The sequence below is a fragment of the Barbatula barbatula genome (genome assembly GCF_947034865.1).
Source record: "Barbatula barbatula genome assembly, chromosome: 3".
Lineage (NCBI taxonomy): Eukaryota > Metazoa > Chordata > Actinopteri > Cypriniformes > Nemacheilidae > Barbatula > Barbatula barbatula.
Window position 1 is genome coordinate 17,652,129 of NC_136764.1, and position 18,667 is coordinate 17,670,795.

The window sequence follows — 18,667 nt, forward strand, 5'->3', positions numbered from 1 at the left end:
TTTGATCGTGTGTGTCTAAAACATTTCAAGTTCAACGTCCAATGCGTCGCATACTAGCGGCGTTACGGTAACGGGAAGTGGAGTATACCGCATACTGTACACGCCTCCTTCGACAGCCACTGGAACGTCCTTAAACCAAAGGCAGGAATATAACACCGGTGTGTCTCTAATCCTAAATTTCTTAAAGTCTGCATACTGTTCATGCAGGGATGATCGAAACGTTTATGTTAATTCCGTCTGTCGTGTGTACTGTGATGCGCGCTGTTGTTGACCGTGTCACCATCAGAAGAGGACAGCGCAGCTTTCTATGCATATAGTTTGTACTCTTTGGCAAATGTTACTGTTGCCCCGATTAATAGGCCTATAGACCTGCTTGGCCTTTATCAGCTATACACTTGACCTCAAGCACCCTCCAGGGTCAGTGGATACTTTTGGCCGTCACTTTAAATGCCCGTGACGTTAGATTAACGGGGGCGATGGTGCATATATGTGCTGTGTGAGTCTCGAGCGCATTTCCTGCAGCGTTCTCTGTCCGGTCGGAGAGCCGTGTCGTTTTAGGTGGTTCTTGCATTTATAAGGCTTAAAATGTGGCAATGAAGGAAACAGTTGTGTAATTATTAAGACGCTAGTTCACTAGCCGGAATTCCGTTAAGTGCACTTGAATGTCATCTGTTGGAATACACTCTGAAGATATGCATGTGTTTTCAGTGTAGGGGATCCTGTTGAATTCCTGCTCATCGTTTCCTGTATGTTAAGGACGCGCTAAGAAGGTCAATCATGACACCTAGTAAGCAAATAAGAGTGATGGTCCTCAATGACATGGAGAATCTTGACAGGACCCTCTTCCGTCTGGACCAAGGCAAGTGTCAAGCCGTTTTTATTATTGTTGTGTGGAGTGAACGTGTGCTGTTATAACGCCGGGAATGCGCTGTATGACACGTGTGAAACGTTTGTGGCTATTTATAGATGTTCAGGAGCCAACTTTATCCGTAACTATTCTTTCATGCACTCATAAACTATACACGTGTTTTGCACTGACAATATGAGATTAGTTTGGCTGTGCCTCCATTGGAGAAATGTAATCCTGGTGGGCATGGGAGCATCCAGCAACTAAAGGGTAGATTTTATAATCTAAACATGATATGGTGGAACAGCTGCTGAACTAAACTTTAATGCAAAGAGTCTACGCTCTCTCTCTCTCTCTCTCTCTCTCTCAATCTCAATCTCTATCTCTATCTCTATCTCTATCTCTATCTCTATCTCTGTTTTAAAATAGGTTAATATAATCCAGTCTTAAATCCTGTATTGGGAATTCCATTTTTAACAACTGAAAGGTTTCGTTAACCTGCAAAATGTTTATTGAGGAGTGCAATATGTAAACATTGAGATTGGGAGGAAACAATAATATGTACAGTCTATGGGACATTATTAATATGCAGGGTTATGGCAAACATATTAAAGGTATAGTTCATTCAAACATAAAAATGGTGTTGTGATTTATACCGTTCGAAACGTGTATATGACTCTATCTTCTGTGGAACACGAAAGAAGATATTTTGAGACATGTCCATAATCGAGGTCGACTACTTGCGAGTAGTCTTGTGATGTACTTTCGTATGGCTCACTATATTCCGGTTATATATATATTTACAATGGGGCATTGCTCCCTGTGAAACCTAAACGTTTAGAAATAAGGTTTTTACGCACATACATTATCAGCGACATAACAAGAAATATTCTAAACATCACTAGGTACATAATCCTCAAAATATGGGAGAAAGCAATGGTTGGTGAACGATAGCTCCGTTGCAGACATTTAACCACCGAACGCACATAACAGAAGGCTGAAGGAGACTTAACAGGGATTCATAGAAGCTCTGTTTGGAATAAGCAACTACGGACTTCAAATAGTGCAGTGTTCATGCATGAGAGAGCACAGACCTGACAAACACACTTAACACGTTTTTATTAAATGTTAGGATCATTATATTGTGTCTTTTTTATTGACAAATGCATTGCTATCAATCTAAATGCAAGTAAATGCAATTTCTGTCAATAATGTCCTATGTAGTTTTAACGGCTAAGGATAAATGCCACAAAATGTTGCGCAGTTAATGTGTTTATTTGGCATTAAATCTGCTCATTGCTATTTTAAAACACTCATATTTCTAAATACTTTGCAGTTTGTGAGTGAACGTCTAATTCATTTAAAATCCACACTGAACATTTAACAATCATTGTATGGTGTTATTTTATTGTCGTTAAAATGTATCAATGAGACTTTACACCCCTTTGGAATTTGATGGACTGCTGCAGGGTGCAAAAAATCCTTGTTTGTGTTCTGCATTAGAAGAAGCGTAAGTAAATGAGAAAACGATGAACTGTTCCTTTAAAGTCTTGCCATATGAAACCATGGCTGTACTATGGTACTGCCACCGTAATGTATTTTTTGGAAGATTTTGTTTACACATGACAAACTTTTGTTTGCTGCTCTTGTGTTTCAACTTAGGGTTCGAGCTCCAGTTTCGTCTGGGCCCCACTCTGCAGGGGAAACATGTTCACGTTTACACTAACTACCCTGCTGAGGGGGAGCGCTTTGATCGGCACAAATTCCGTGCCTTAAAGTGGATCAACTCCACTGGAAGAGAAGATGATTCTGACAAGTTCTGCACCCTTGACCTCCAGATTTCAGGCTCATACCAGTATTACTTTGGCCATGGGTGAGTTAGGCTTTATAGAAGGGTTTAGAGTACGAAATGTCTTAGTCTCTAAATGTATTGTTACCCATCAGAGATGAGAAGAAGTCTGGTGGTGGATATATTGTGGTGGACCCAGTACTCCGGGTAGGGGCAGACAACCATGTTTTGCCACTAGACTGCATCAGTATCCAGACATACTTGTCCAAATGTCTTGGGCCCCTGGATGAGTGGCTGGACCGACTCAGAGTTGCCAAGGAAGCAGGTACATAAACAGCTGATGTGTTTTATGATAGCTCACCTTTTACCTTTTAGCTCACCTTTTAGCTCATCATTTACTCACACTCTTGTCATTTCAAACCTGTATGAATTTCTTTCTTCCGCAGAACACAGAAGAAGATATTTTGAAGATGGTTGGTAACCGAGCAGCGGTGGTACCAATTCACTTCAATTGTATTGACACAAAACCAATTCAAGTGAATGGGTACCGTTGCTTCTTCAAAATATCTTCCTTTGTGCTCTGCAGAAGAAAGAAAGTCTCACAGTGACAAGAGGGTGAGTAAATTATAACAGAATTTTGAGGATATTTCAAATGAAAGACTAGAGCTGAATCCGTAAACAACTTAAAAGAACTGAATGTTTCACATTGCATCAGTTGCACTTTTTTGATGTCTGTCAACTTTATCTGCATTTGAACTTCTCTTATCTTCTGTTTGGGTACATGTCCAAATCAATAACAACCTCTATAGCAAACTCACCAAGTCCAAGCAAGTAAACAGCCTAAAGCAACAAATGAATTAAAGATGCACAGTCTATTTAATTCAATACTTCAGAGACAACATGTTTGAAACCTGCATACGATTATTTATGCTAAAAACTAGACTTGAAATGTTTTAGTCCAAAATTCTATGGTTATAAAATATCTGTAGATGTATTACTTTGTTATGTGCTTTGTTATGTGTATACTGTATACTTGAATGTCCCGAAAAGGTAATTTTGTAATCAAATTGTTATTTTCTAGGATACAATATGATTCACTTCACGCCACTGCAGACATTAGGTGAGTCTCGATCCTGTTATTCTCTGGCTGATCAACTGGAGCTCAACCCAGACTTCTCCCTGCCCGGACAAACTTACAATTGGACGGATGTTGGCAACCTGGTGGAGAAGATGAAGAACGAGTGGAATATGCTGTGCATCACTGATGTGGTTTACAATCATACAGGTGTGTGCAGTTCTAGAGTGTTGTAATGAGCATCCGTTGTAGGTTACTGTGGTTGCACTGTTGCTTAAATGGAAACCAAAGGAGATCCTTTCACAGAAACACACTTCTTATTAGTAACATATATAAATATCTTCTCTTATTTCTGAAAAAAAGGCCACATTTATAGCAAGATATGCTATCCTGTAGCTCAGTGGTTAGAGCATGGCGCTAGCCATGACAAGGTCATGGGTTCGATCCCAGGGGATTACTCATTGTATGAAACAAAAGTATTATACAATGCAATGTAAGTCGCTTTGGATTAGAGCGTCTGCCAAATGCATAAATGTAAAAGTAATATTGACTGTAAGTCTTGGGTAGAAGCCCACACCAACTTCATTTTCTAAAAATAGTTATTTACAGAGGACAGGAGCTGTTGGTGAAACACTCTCCCTGACTGACATGATGTTGTGCTGCAGTTCAGCTGTTGTGTTGTGCTGTGAGTGAGACCCACTATGTGAGCAGAATGCTAAAGAAGAACATTCAAACGCAAAGTGACTGCGGGGGTTTAGCAAAGACTCGTGGGGAGTTTAAAAAACTAGTTTAAAAAGTGTGAGCAAATACAAAGCCGGATGTAAATAAATATTATCTTGATTTATATTATGAGCACTAATAATATTTATAATAATCACATACATGATTTTTTAAACAAGGCAACTCCTGCTGCTATCATTCGAGCTGCTAGAACTCATTCGACATGAAACTCACATTGCATTATGGGTAATATCTATTCAGTGACCGTATATGGGCAATACACATTGCATGAATGAATGCGCTTAATATTCTCCATTATTGTTTCAGACAGCACAACAAATCTGCACTATACTAATGGGAACAGTTTTGGACACAGCTCATGTTTCTTCGATCTTTTCTCACTGAGCATGAATGTGGTAAAGGCAGTGTTCATAGAAAACAAAGTTCATAGTTCACAATTCCTGCCAGAGCTCAGCACAGCAAAAGGTCAGGGAGTGTGTGATAACTTATCTAGAGCTGTGTGTCAATGCCACACGCATCAGCTGCTGGGTGGTGTTCTGTAAGTCTATTCACTGTGTGTGGGTTAAATACAATTGAATCCAAAATACATAAAATGACTCAAGATCTACTTCAACCTGAAAATAATGTTATAAAGTAATAGGAAAATCTGCATAACAATCTTAATATTACAAGTCACTAGTTATTGTGTATTGTCTTGCTCAGCTTCTAACAGCAAATGGATAAGGAAACATCCGGAGTGTGGTTATAACCTGGTTAATTCTCCTCACCTGAAGCCGGCCTGGATTTTGGACAGAGCTCTGTGGCACTTCACCTGTGATATAGCTGAGGGCAAGTACGCAAACAAAGGTCTCCCAGCACTTATCCAGAGTCACGAACACCTTCATGTGAGTGGATGAATGTGTTTGTGGATACATTAAACATGAAATAGCTTGGGTGTATAACTTCAACCTATTTCCCTAATATCAAAGTGTATCTGTTTTTATTAGGCTATTCGTGGAATCCTCTGGCAGGATGTCTATCCCAAGATTAAACTGTGGGAGTTCTTCCAGGTCAAGGTGGAACCTGTGGTTGACCAGTTTAGATCTTTACTCCAAAGCGGTGGGCTCCTATGGAAATTCTCAGTCACATTTACATTTGGCCATTTATATTTCTATCTAAAGCAATTTTGTGTGTTGAAAACCGAAATTCCAAGTTTTGTGGAATGTAAACGCTTCTGTTGCTCAGCTGGTAGAGAACTGCAATATGGTTGTGTACTCCGCATGTTTTTTTGTATTTATAAGCACATGTATATTTCACAAAATATTTGCATGCGTATAATTATATTTATATATAATTCAAAATGTATATAAACATATATCGATTTTTATGTTTTATATTTCTACATATATGTATATATACACGTACAGTATGTATTTTGTTTTATAAAGACAAAATTAATATCCACAGTACACAGACATATATTATCATTATTAACACAAACGTTTATTCTGGATACGATTAATAACGATTAATCGTTTAACAGCCCTAATTGTGGTGGCTTTAACCCCAGGGATTACCTGGGTCGCTTTGGATGAAAGTATCTGCAATGCATAAAAGTAAATGCAAATGTGACCTTATGTTCTGTATGGTTCTGGAAGCTTTAGGAAATTACATACATTTTTTGCTTACTTATTGATTTGGTATTGTGTGTACAGGGGCAAAACCGGACAAAAGCAAAACTAATGGAAAACAGCAACTGAAGATTATTCAGGACCCTCAATACAGGCGCTTTGGTAACACAGTTGATATGAACTCTGCTCTGGAGATCTTTGTGCCCCATAGGTCAGTATGTTGTTATGAATTTTAGCATATATTTACCGTAGACTATCCTATGCTTATTTTAGAATATGAACTTACTTTGATTTTATTGTTGTTGTTGCATGCTTTTACATATAATAAAAGCAAATAGGGTCTGGTTTTGTTTTTGAAAAGAAAAGCATCCTGAAAAGTCACAAAATAAAAATATCTGTACAACTCTGAAATCATATTCACACCGATCATATTCCCAATTTTCCCCTGAATATCCATTTTTGTGTCTTGTCACTTTAATCTCTGCCTACCCAGAACTGTAATGTATAACAGATTAAATCATTTGTTGTTGTTGCAGTAGTAACAGTCCCAGTGCCGTTGAAGACTGCTGTAACTGGCTGAGAAGGAGACTGGAGGAGTTAAATGACGAACAGTTCAGAGAAAGCCAGCACCATCAGGAACAGGTAGGCCTACAGTAAATCTCTCTCTAGGCCTTGAACTTCATGTCATGCGTTTCAGTGAAGTGATGTCATTTCCGTATCTTCAGGCACTTAACTGCATTGACGGAACTGTGACCTATGAGAGACTGGCAGACCACGGACCCAAGCTGGGCCCCGTCACCAGCAAACATCCTCTGGTCACAAGGTATTAGAAATTAAAACTAAAATATTGCTTAAATTTTGAAAACGAAGATCACTTCACCAGTTGTAAATGCCAATACATTTAAACACTTCTGTCTAGAGTAAAACTAGTATTTCTAAATAAATTGGTCTTCCTGCAGATATTTCACTTTTCCGTTTGAGGCGTCAACCCTTGAGCAGGATCTGGAGCTAATGAATCAGCCAGAAAAGGCCTGTCACTTCCTGGCCCACAATGGCTGGGTAATGGGGGATGAACCATTGAGAAACTTTGCAGAACCAGGTTCATTATTTTGCATTTTTTCAAGCCTTTACTAATGCATGTATTTACATATACTGTATATTAGGCTACAAAGTATTATGAACAAAGTACATAAAACAGTTAAGCTAACCAAAAACGAATCAAGATGACAATAAACTTGCATTGATGTAGGAATTTTAGATCAATCATTCTGCCTGTGACCACAGGGTGGCGATATTAACACAGAGTATATCAATACACAATCAGCACATCCCAAACGTTTTTGGCAACAAAGTAAATCAAAGTTGATTTTTCTTCTTCATATTATGGACAGGCTCCAACGTCTACATGAGGAGGGAGCTGATTTGCTGGGGTGACAGCGTTAAACTGCGCTATGGCAGCGGGCCTGAAGACTGCCCGTACCTGTGGGCCCACATGCAGAAATACACAGAGATCACAGCCAAGCACTTTGTGGGTGTGCGTCTGGACAACTGCCACTCAACTCCACTGCATGTGGCTGAGGTACAGCACCAGTGTCAAAAGATACTTGACTACTATTGGCTTGTTGAAAGAAAAATAAGTGTTTTAAGATGAAAAGGGGTTTTAAAGATAAAGAATATTAGATGTGGGGGCAGGATTTATATGTTTTTCCTACACATTTTTAAATGATGAGCTCATTAGTTAGTGTCATTGTTAGTCTGTTTTGGCTGATGGTTCTTTCCTGGCTGCCAATTATTCTATTATTAGCTTTATATTTGAATCTAAGAAACATTAAGTGTGTCTTATTCTCTCTTATGCTCATTGACAAAAGTGTAATGATATATTTACAAAACCATTCTTGTTGGTGAAGTCAGATCAGCAGTTCACGCTTTTCCTTCCTCTATCAACATTCACATTTATTAAACAAATGAAACTTTTGTCTGAATTGTTTTTATACACCCTAACCAACCCACTCCATTGCCGGACCACCTACATGTGTTTTACTAAGAGTTTCAATATAGTTTTCTCTATAGTTGTACATAGAGAGTGGCCCGCAGTAATTTATGTTTTTATTTATATGGTCTATTATTGTGGATTTAAATATTATAATTGATAAATTACATTCATGGCTTCACATGTCAAATGTCATTTCCTAAGTGGGTGGTTCTTAGCCAGCTCAGGAAATATTTCTTTGATCAATATATGAAGAGTTCATGTTCAAAAAAACGGATAACTCTGTTTTTATTCATTTTAATATATAATGTTATTTTTTGTGCACACTGTTAACTGGTATTGTGCCTTGCAGGCCATGCTAGCAGCAGCCAGAGCAGTCAGACCCAATCTCTATGTGATAGCCGAGCTCTTTACAGGCAGCGAGCTGATTGACAATGTGTTTGTAAACCGGCTGGGAATAACCAGTCTCATCAGAGGTCTGTAGGCATGACACTGATGATGTCTTGTTTGTCTCCTCCTTTTTGCACTGCATCCCTTTCTGTTCTTTTGTCTATCTGACAATCTAATTTTCATTCGCTCTCTTTATGTTTCAAACCATCCCCAAACCATCTGTCTCATGGTCTTCTGTTTCTTGGTTGGCATGATTCTTTTCCCTTTCCGAATTCATTTCTTGCACCCCATCTAATCCACTAACGTTCTGGTTCCCTCTCGGCTGGGCATACCGATCTAACCCTGATCGCTGCAGTTCATGCTGGATGCTGCCCGCGCTCTCAGGCCTGACCTGTACGTGGTGGCTGAGCTCTTCACAGGCAGCGAGGAGCTGGATAATGTCTTTGTGACTAAATTAGGAATCTCTTCACTCATCAGAGGTATGACATTATTTCACAACATATTCTCAATAACACTAAAAAGCTGTGGTGTTGAATTTAATCTGGCTTGTATTAACGCTGTGTTGAGTGTGTTTGTTACATTGTGGAGTATGATGTAAAATCGAACTATGTTATTAAACATCTTGAATTGCTAAAAGGACATATACTGTTGAGCCCGTGGGGTCTTAGTAGACTGCCAGATTGCCTGCTTGATATTAAAAACTAATTATTTCATAAATACTGTATAGGTCTGTGTAGATTCAGAAAACGGTGCAGAAGTTTGACTGTTTTTCACTGCTCAGAAATCAGAAGTGACGACATTTTCAATTCATTCCCTTAATACTTGTAGAGGATCTAAAATGTTTTGGTTGGCTAAGTCTGCTGTGTTTTTACTTTTCAGTGAGATTTACTCATGTTTGTTTTAAAAATATCAGCTAGTCGAGTAGAGTAAGAGATGGGTTTAGGTATTAAGAATGTCTGCTGCAAGAAATCATGCGTCTGGAGAGCTACACAGCTACAAACATTTATTTAACTTTCTTTATCTTATAAAAGGAACAACGCATCTTGTGAAGATCTCGATTATTTCAATGTAGCGATAGTTAAACAGAAACATTCAAAACAATAAAAATATTTAACTGTGTAGGGGGATGTAACAAAAGACAGCTCATGCTTTTAAGTAAAATGTAGCGTTTATAGTTTGTGTGGTGTTATTTGTGGTTGTTTTTGCTCTGGTAGAGGCCATGAGTGCAGGAGACAGTCATGAGGAGGGTAGGCTGGTCTATCGGTACGGAGGAGAGCCTGTGGGGGCCTTTCTGCAGCCCAATCTCAGACCTCTTGTGCCCAGCATCGCCCATGCCATGTTCCTGGACGTCACACATGATAATGAATGCCCTATTCAGGTGTGCCATTTCAAACACTGCATGTTTAGAAACAGCACGCCGGTTGGGTGTTCTTGGGAACTGATATTAATTTGAATATTGTTTGTTGTAGGTCCGCTCTGTGTATGATTCGTTGCCCAGCTCTGCTATTGTTTCTATAGCCTGCTGTGCCACTGGAAGTACCAGAGGCTATGATGACTTAGTTCCACACCAGGCAAGAGATTAACTTATCATGCTTGCAAAGCTGTTTCCTTTGTTATATGATGCATATGACCATAAAAAAATGTGTTCTGTTCTGTCAGATCTCAGTTGTGTCAGAGGAACGCTTCTATACCAAATGGAATCCTGAGGCTAAACCTTCCTCCCCTTCTGAGGTCAACCTGCAGTCAGGAATCATCGCTGGAAAGCTGGCACTCAATCGGTTACACCAGGAACTGGCAGCAAAAGGCTTCAGCCAGGTAACTGGGAGTGGAAATTTCCGCGGGTGATGTACCAACAAGGTGCACATTAAAAAACACAGGCACAATATATCATTCCCATGATGACCAACGCCGTCTACAAGAGCAGGGCAAATGAGTGAAGGGTTTAAGACATGCTTTTTTGGGGGCGTTAAATAAAGCCGCAAATACCAGTACTATGACTAGAGCGCAAACCTTAGTAATTGGCATTGCATGATTTATTGAAATACTCTCCTCCCATAAAGTTTGCGTCTGAATAGGAAAATCTTACAAATGCATATGCAATAAGGTCAGTCTCAAAAACAGCTGTGTCCACACTTTTTCATCGCTTGTTTTCATTGCTGCAAGCTGTTAGTAAATCTGGCCCCAAGTATTGACCACCATAGAGTTTATTTAGGTCATCAATGGATTTAAATATAAAAAAATTATAAATAGAATTATACAAAGACTCCATAAAACAGCCATCTACGTTTATTACAAACACTTCACTGTAAAATTAGAATTACCTCATAGTTCACTCACCTTCCTGCCACCGCAGGTGTATGTGATTTTCTTTCTTCAGCAAACACAGTGTTGCAGTATATTCAATAATATGCTGGCTCTTACTAGCTTTCTTATGAAGTGAAAAAATATCTTTGTGTGAGAAAATTATAAAAATGTTAACTTGTATGTTGCATATTTATGTGAACAGACATCCCAGTGTCCCAATGTGTAGATATCCATATTTTGTTGGTTTTTGTGTCTCGGGACTAGTCGTCATAAGCGGCAACTAATGGTAAACTATTCGTTTAAGAGGCTACTCCTGAGGTTTGTGGTCTAATGCGGTATCATTGCCATAGTTTTAGGTTTTCTTAAGCTTTCCTCTTGATCAACAGTATTCCGTGTGTCTTAAAATGTTTTTCAAGGTGTTTGTGGATCAAGTAGACGAGGACATTGTGGCCGTCACTCGGCATTGTCCCAGCACGCACCAATCTGTGGTTGCTGTGTGCCGCACGGCTTTCAAGAATCCCAAACAGCATCATTACACGGACGAGGTTCCACCAATGTGCATCCCTGGTGCGTCCTCAAAACAGATTCTCAAGCTTCTTTGTGTTTAAAAGAATACTTAACTACAGTCACGAGTCACCTGTCAAACGCCCTTATACTGTTATTAAACAAGGCATTCCTGAAGAATCATTTTATTAGAATAGTGCTTTGTTGTTTGCTTTTATGGCCCTTTTTGAGCTAGAAAGAAATGTTAAATTATACTGTAAAAAATGACAAAATGTTTGTGTGATTTGCTCCTATAAGCGCATCAAATGTTCCTACTAGTTCTAATTCAGATTCTGTAAGGATTACTTGTTTGTGTAAACCGATATTTGTTCTTGGTCTTAATGCCTGAGTTGAAACCAACACCTGAACAAATCTCTCCAAACAAATCTTCTCTCACAGGCAAGATAGAGGAGGTGGTGCTGGAGGCGCGTACGGTGGAGAGGCAGGCGGGTTCCTACGAAAAAGATGAGAAGAACATAAATGGCATGCCTGGGTACACGGTGGAGATTAAAGAGCACATCCAGGTAACCGGTAACCTGAGTGGTGTGAGACCGCTCTAATTATAACCGTCCCGTCTGACACAATAGACTTTACTGAGGAAGGTTCAACCCCTACCCTGCTGTTTCAGGTTTCATCTCAATGACTTGTTTTGGTATATCTACTATTTCCCGCCTGGACTTGCTTTGTCTTTTGATTGACTGTAGTGTCAACACTTTACGGGTTAATGTTATCTCAGAGCCTAAGAGGGTTCTTTGTTTGTGTTCAGTTGAAGGACAGTAAGGTGGTGAGACAGGCCGGCGTGACGTCTCGAGGGCGCAGTGAATTCGTGCAGGAGATCGTGTTCGAGCAGCTCACGCCTGGAAGCGTCATCGCTTTCAGGTTAGTCTTCAAAGGCTTTGCAAAAACTTTACTGAATAGACACAGCCTTGTCATTACGTATGTAAATGAGTTGCACACTATGTCAGAGATTCCCAACTGGTTTTGTATCAGCACAGGGGTTTTACATGAAACATCAAGCGTGAGTTTCTAAAGACAAGCACTGAAATTGATTGTGTTATACAGTGACCTATCACAGATATATATTCCAAAATACCGTCAAGTCTTAGGTGCACTTACTTTGACCTCTACAAACAACTTGCCAATCCCATTATTTAGCTTTTCTTACTTATTTGCATTAAGAATAGCTTTTTCCAGCTGAACCTTGCATACTATCAGAGCCCAATCGTAGTCATTTTTGGATCTCAACCCACCAGTTGAGCAGAACCACTGCCCCAGTGGCAACCTATTGACTTTTAGCATTAAATTAAATTCAGATGTTTCTTTGGTTGAAGAGGTAAGGATCTGATTGTTTTTCTTCTTTCATAGAGTGAGTCTGGACCCCAAATCCCAGGAGCTGGTGGGTGTGTTAAGGCATCATCTTGTTCAGTTCAACCCTCTTTATAAAGCAGGCAGTGTGCTTGATCAAAACACACCTGATGCCCTGAAGACACCACTTGCACAGTGAGTTCACACTCGTGTCAACATTGAGGAGTCTTTGTTGTCGCATTATGCTGTTTTTTATCAACTTTCCACATTTTAATACGTTAAAGATTGTTTTTAGCCAGCTCTTTTTAAGGTGCAATGTGGAAGATTTCAGAGGTGCTATTGACAGATATGCAATATAGAGCGTTTTTCCACCATCGCGCCGAACCGTTCTAATCTCGTTACAGAAACCGTCTGAAACAGTTACAGTTATGTTTCCACGTGAGCCTGAATTTTCGTCACGGCTGTCTTACGTGCTAATAGAATGTGTGCAGAGACATTATCAGTCTCTTATGTTACCAAAGCAGCGCCGGATGTGTTTGTGTTTACATTCTAAAGATTTCCGTTATCAGCCTTGCGGTGGAAAATTAAACCATTCACGTACCGTTAGGCCGGGATCGGCACGGAGTAGAAAGATTGAGCAACAAGAACGATTGGCGCGATGGTTGAAAGGGCTCATAATATACAACTATGTCTTCAGAGATGTATAAAGACTTTACACGAAGAAGCGATATGTTTGTATTACCTTAGAATGAGCTATTTCTATCTACACACACCACGAGTGCCCCTGCATGGAATTCACCATGTTGTTTCTACAGTAGCTCTTAACCGACAAACTGTTCTACCGAGCATCTCCTTCGACAAAGAAGTGAAAACGTGACAACATCTTAGTCCTGTGTCAACCACCGAAGTGCTTTGAAAGATGGGGGAGTGAGCCGTTGGTTAAAGTTTGCAACCTCACCGCTAGATCCTGCAAAATTTCATACACTGAAACTTTAAAAGTCACACTAAATTGTAAGCCTGCTAAAATTTCCAGTAGCTACATTGGCAGAGCATGTCAACAATAATGTCAAAATCACACGTTAAATTCCCAGGAAATGCACGTGTGGGTGTTTAGGTTTTTTATGGAACCATACAGCCAAAAAAACATTTTATAGCATTGTTTAGTACATTTGAGTGCAGAAAATGGAAGTTAAAGAACACACGGTAATGCCCCCTCAATACAGATCTGAATGTGTGTCTTTATTTTTCTTCTCCATCAGGATTATTTCTAAACTGACTCTGGCTGATATGAATATTCTGCTGTTTCGCTGTGACGCTGAAGAGAAAGAGGACGGAGGAGGCTGTTATAACATCCCTGTCTGGACCTCACTCAAATATGGTGGTCTGCAAGGTCTGATTTCAGACTTAAATTAAATGTCATGAGACTGCTAATGAAAAAGTAAAACCATTGGCAATTGAAGATGCTTTTAGAAATGACTTTAGTTTTGGCTTCGCTTACCTTATTCAGTATTTGTTCTGATGTCATGTCATTCACACAGGGCTATTATCAGTGATGGCAGATATTCGACCCAAAAATGATCTGGGCCACCCGTTCTGTGACAACCTAAGGCAGGGGGATTGGATGATTGACTACGTGAGCAACAGGCTGATGTCCCGAGGCGGCACTCTGGCAGAGGTGAATACATCGAGAGCTCAAAATATGCACTATATATACTAGCAGATAATCACCGGGGTTTCACTCGGAGCTTTGAGGATTGCCAGAGTTTACGACACCAGTCATCAATGCATAAGTCAAAATAAACCTGGTTTAAATCTGGTTGAGGTTTTTGAATTTCTTTTGTCTGTAGGTGGGTCAGTGGTTCCATGCTATGTTTGCGTACTTGAAGCACATCCCTCGCTATCTGATCCCACGTTACTTCGATGCCATCCTGGTCGGGGCCTACAGCACTGCCCTTGATGTGACCTTCGAACAGATGTCAAGGTGAGTGTCTAAAAACAGTATTAGTATCATTTTGATTTACTGTACGATTCTGTCTTTAAAAAATATGTATTGCATCATGTATTATCTAAATAAATAGATCAGGAAAACTCTTTTTTTAGTTTAAAAGCATTGATTGCCCCTTATTCTGTCAGTTTTGTACAGAATGGCTCAACTTTTGTAAAGCTGCTGGCTCTTGGATCGGTCCAGATGTGCGGGGTGGGTCTATATCCAGCTCTTCCACCTCTCTCACCAACCCTGACTGATGTGCCTTACCGTTTAAATGAGACCACAAAGCAGAAAGAGCAGTGCTGTGTCTCAATGGCTGCAGGTGACTCGTCTATTCAGTCAGTGCTGTCATAGTGAAATTGCTCCGATCACCAGAGTAAATGAATTTTTGGTGCTTTTACAGGATTGCCTCATTTCTCTGCTGGAATCTTCCGGTGTTGGGGCAGAGATACATTTATCGCCCTGAGGGGACTCATGCTGGTCACCGGTCGACACCTGGAGGCCAGGTTCTCATAGGAATTCATTTTATTGTTTAAGACCTAGACCTAGATATACACCTGGGGTGTTTGTTGTGAAATGTTTAATGATATCAAAGGCTTCTTGTGAACCACAAAGGAAGATATTTTGAAATCTCTCAAAAGTTTTGTCAATACAATGGAAGTTAATTCCGTTAACATTCTTCAATGACATAAAAGTGAGTGAATGATGAACGAATGATCATTTATGGGTGAGCTAAATACCTCCTCCTTCTCCACACAGGAATATTATCCTGGCCTTTGCTGGTACTCTGAGGCACGGTCTCATCCCCAACCTGTTAGGAGAGGGTGTAGGGGCGCGTTTTAATTGTCGTGATGCGGTTTGGTGGTGGCTGCAGTGTATTCAGGACTTCTGTACCATGGTACCCAATGGCACTGACATCCTCCAGTGCCCTGTGTCCAGAATGTACCCCACAGATGAGTCTAATGCCTTGCCACCAGGCACTGAGGTAAACCACTCATTGGTACTCAATGCACTGTATTGTAAATTGGAAAAATATATTTTGCGTATTGTTCTGTATATATGCTCTCCAAATTCAGTATTTGGCTTGCTAAACTGTTCGGTTTTGCTAATGTCACAGGAGCAGCCGTTGTACGAAGTGATTCATGAGGCAATGGAGCGTCACATGCAGGGTATAGAGTTTAGAGAGAGAAACGCTGGACCGCAGATTGACCGCAACATGAAAGATGAAGGTACCTTTTGTAAACCATAGACTCCATTGTTTCTTTAATCAATCAACTTTTTTATTCAAGACACAAAGGTCCATAGAGACAACACAGTACGGATATATCTCTATATATATATATATATATATAAATACAGGTACAAAACAATACAAAAATGTAAGAATATCAGTTGGATGTTTTGTATTCTGAATCTTCCCAGGTTTCAATATAGTGGCTAAGGTGAACCCTGACACTGGCTTTGTGTATGGCGGGAATCGATTTAACTGCGGGACCTGGATGGACAAAATGGGGGAGAGCGAGAGAGCCCGCAACAAAGGCATCCCAGCTACACCCAGGCAGGCCTTAAAATCTCTGAAAACCATATTTATCCTCTATTTTTGGATCTCTTTTTTCAACCTTTTATTTGTGATGCAGAGATGGCTCAGCCGTGGAAATAGTCGGTCTGTGCAAGTCTACCTTACGCTGGTTGGTGGAGTTAAACAAACAACGGCTGTTTCCTTACAATACCCTGAACATTAACAAAGATGGTGAGCTTGGATGTTGTTTGGCTGTTTTATATCTACCCCCAAGATTTTTGCACTAGTGTTCATCATACACTGCTGAGTCTTGTTTTATCTTTGGTGCAGGCAAACAGCTCTCTGTGTCCTATGAAGACTGGGATAGAAATATCCAGAAGAACTTTGAGAATTTGTTCCATGTGTCCCAGGACCCGAATGACCCCAACGAGAAGCACCCGGAGCTGGTTCATAAGCGGGGCATTTACAAAGACAGCTATGGAGCTTCCAGTCCCTGGTGCGACTACCAGCTCAGACCCAACTTTACTATTGCCATGGTGGTGGTAAGAAATCATTCCAAAAGTAACTAAAAGCAAAGACGATTGTCTCTTTGATACGTTTAGATGAATGTTTATTCATTAGTTATTAAATTTGTTGTGGGTTTGCTTCCTAGGCTCCAGAGCTGTTTACTGTGGAGAAAGCTTGGGAAGCTTTGAACATTGCAGAAGAGAAACTTCTTGGACCTCTTGGGATGAAGACTTTAGATCCAGAGTGAGATTTCACATTCTCCTCACCTCACTTGAAGTGTAGCATAATGTCTTGCATCTGTGACTGATTTTCTTTTTTAAACAGTGACATGGTTTACTGTGGAGTTTATGACAATTCTCTTGACAATGACAACTATAACATCACCAGAGGATTCAACTATCACCAAGGCCCTGTAAGTTCATATCTATTTCGTGATCAGCATCATTTCTCTTGGAGATTTCTTATCCTTTTTATCGTATCTCATTTGTCCTCGTCAGGAGTGGCTTTGGCCAATCGGATACTTCCTTCGTGCCAAACTCTATTTCGCTAAGAAGCTTGGCAAAGACGTCTATGAAAGTACTGTGTACTTGGTGAAGAATGTCCTCTCTCGCCATTACATCCACTTGGAAAGGTAAATCTGTTATTCGTGGTTGACCAAAATACGTGGACGATGTTATGCAGATATGGCGAATGAGATTAACTTACTTGTGCAGTTTTTCATTAAAAGTAGATATTTAATCAAATGAATATTAAAAATGTCAAGAGTTCATTTGCAAACACAGAAATCATAATTTTTATTTGTGCATTTCAATTAATATCAATCAAACTGAAGTTGGGCTGTTTTGATTAAGTAATAATAGCTACAAAAATACAGCTAACTAACACAATTAAAAACATTTTTGTTGAAAAAAATCTGTTTTTGCAAATAAACTCTTTATTTACTTAAAAACACCAGAATTAATGAGTGATGCAATTATTACAGTAGGCTATTAAACATAGAACGGTTTGACCTGTAGAAAAAAGTCATTTGAAACCCCCAAGAAAATCTTTCATGTTTTTTGTCTCAGGTCATCCTGGAAGGGTCTGCCAGAGCTCACTAATGAAAATGGCCAGTATTGCTCCTTTAGCTGTGAAACCCAGGCCTGGTCTGTTGCCGCTGTGCTTGAGGTTCTTCACGATCTGTGAGCTCAGATTCTCCTCTTCATCTTCCACTGAACTTGTTGTGCACTGCAAAAAATGACATTCTTACTAAGCATTTTTCTCTTGTTTTTAGTGAAAATATCAAACGCTTCTTAGATCAATATACAATTAAATTACTTGACAAGAAAAGTGACCTAAGATATTTAGTCTTGTTTTATGAAAATAAAAATAAGAATTAAGTAAGTTCATGGTAAAAACAAGCAAAAAAATCTGAAAAATAAACTTCAATTTAGTTTGACCTTTTTCTCAAGTACTTAATTCAAGTTCTATGAATATCTGTCCATGGACAGATTGTTTTGCTTGTTTTTACCATAAACTTATTTCTTATATCATTTTTCATAAAACAAGACTAAACATCTAAGATCACTTTTCTTGTCATGTAATTGTATATTGATTTTAGAAGTTTCAAATATTTTTACTGAAACAAAAATACTTAGTAAGAATGTCATTTTTTGCAGTGTGTGCTTGTGAGCTAAAGGAGACATTTTCTTGTTCCTGCGGATGTATCATTCAGCTAAAGCGAATGCACTGTAGCAACTTTGAGTGACTTCTTTAGACTGTGAGCTTGCCCTTAATATAACTGAATTGAGATACGTAGTCATAATGTAGTGGTGTTTTTCTGTCAGTCAGACACTTTTCCCATGTTTCAGTGTTTAGTATAAATAACCCTTTGTTAGTAGGTTAGTGTCTTTGTCCTAATGCGACTGTATGTGGACAATCATCATTACTTTCACACTGGAGTACGGCTAGAAAGCAATGTTTTTAGTGTGCATGTTGTAAAGGAATGAACAATTAGAATAATATTGTAAAAATATAGTAGACATAAATGTGAAATAAAAAAATGTTGAAAGAGTAACTCT

The 18,667-nt window shown here is 39.4% G+C and overlaps 1 protein-coding gene across 1 annotated transcript; it reads left to right on the plus strand.

The window, feature by feature from the left end:
* Window positions 1–79: 79 nt before the first annotated feature.
* Window positions 80–18,662, plus strand: agla (amylo-alpha-1, 6-glucosidase, 4-alpha-glucanotransferase a). Its single transcript, XM_079453267.1, has 34 exons — window positions 80–158; window positions 709–859; window positions 2,510–2,720; window positions 2,792–2,961; window positions 3,718–3,921; window positions 5,155–5,336; window positions 5,439–5,550; window positions 6,147–6,273; window positions 6,599–6,704; window positions 6,788–6,885; window positions 7,022–7,161; window positions 7,454–7,641; window positions 8,798–8,921; window positions 9,657–9,820; window positions 9,912–10,013; window positions 10,102–10,257; window positions 11,163–11,313; window positions 11,689–11,813; window positions 12,056–12,168; window positions 12,655–12,789; window positions 13,854–13,984; window positions 14,133–14,269; window positions 14,442–14,575; window positions 14,728–14,903; window positions 14,985–15,087; window positions 15,341–15,566; window positions 15,699–15,810; window positions 16,004–16,139; window positions 16,219–16,331; window positions 16,431–16,642; window positions 16,753–16,850; window positions 16,932–17,019; window positions 17,105–17,238; window positions 17,675–18,662. Exons 2-34 carry the CDS (start codon window positions 778–780, stop codon window positions 17,790–17,792), a joined length of 4,608 nt encoding a protein of 1,535 aa, XP_079309393.1. The 5' UTR covers window positions 80–158; window positions 709–777; the 3' UTR covers window positions 17,793–18,662.
* Window positions 18,663–18,667: the final 5 nt, after the last annotated feature.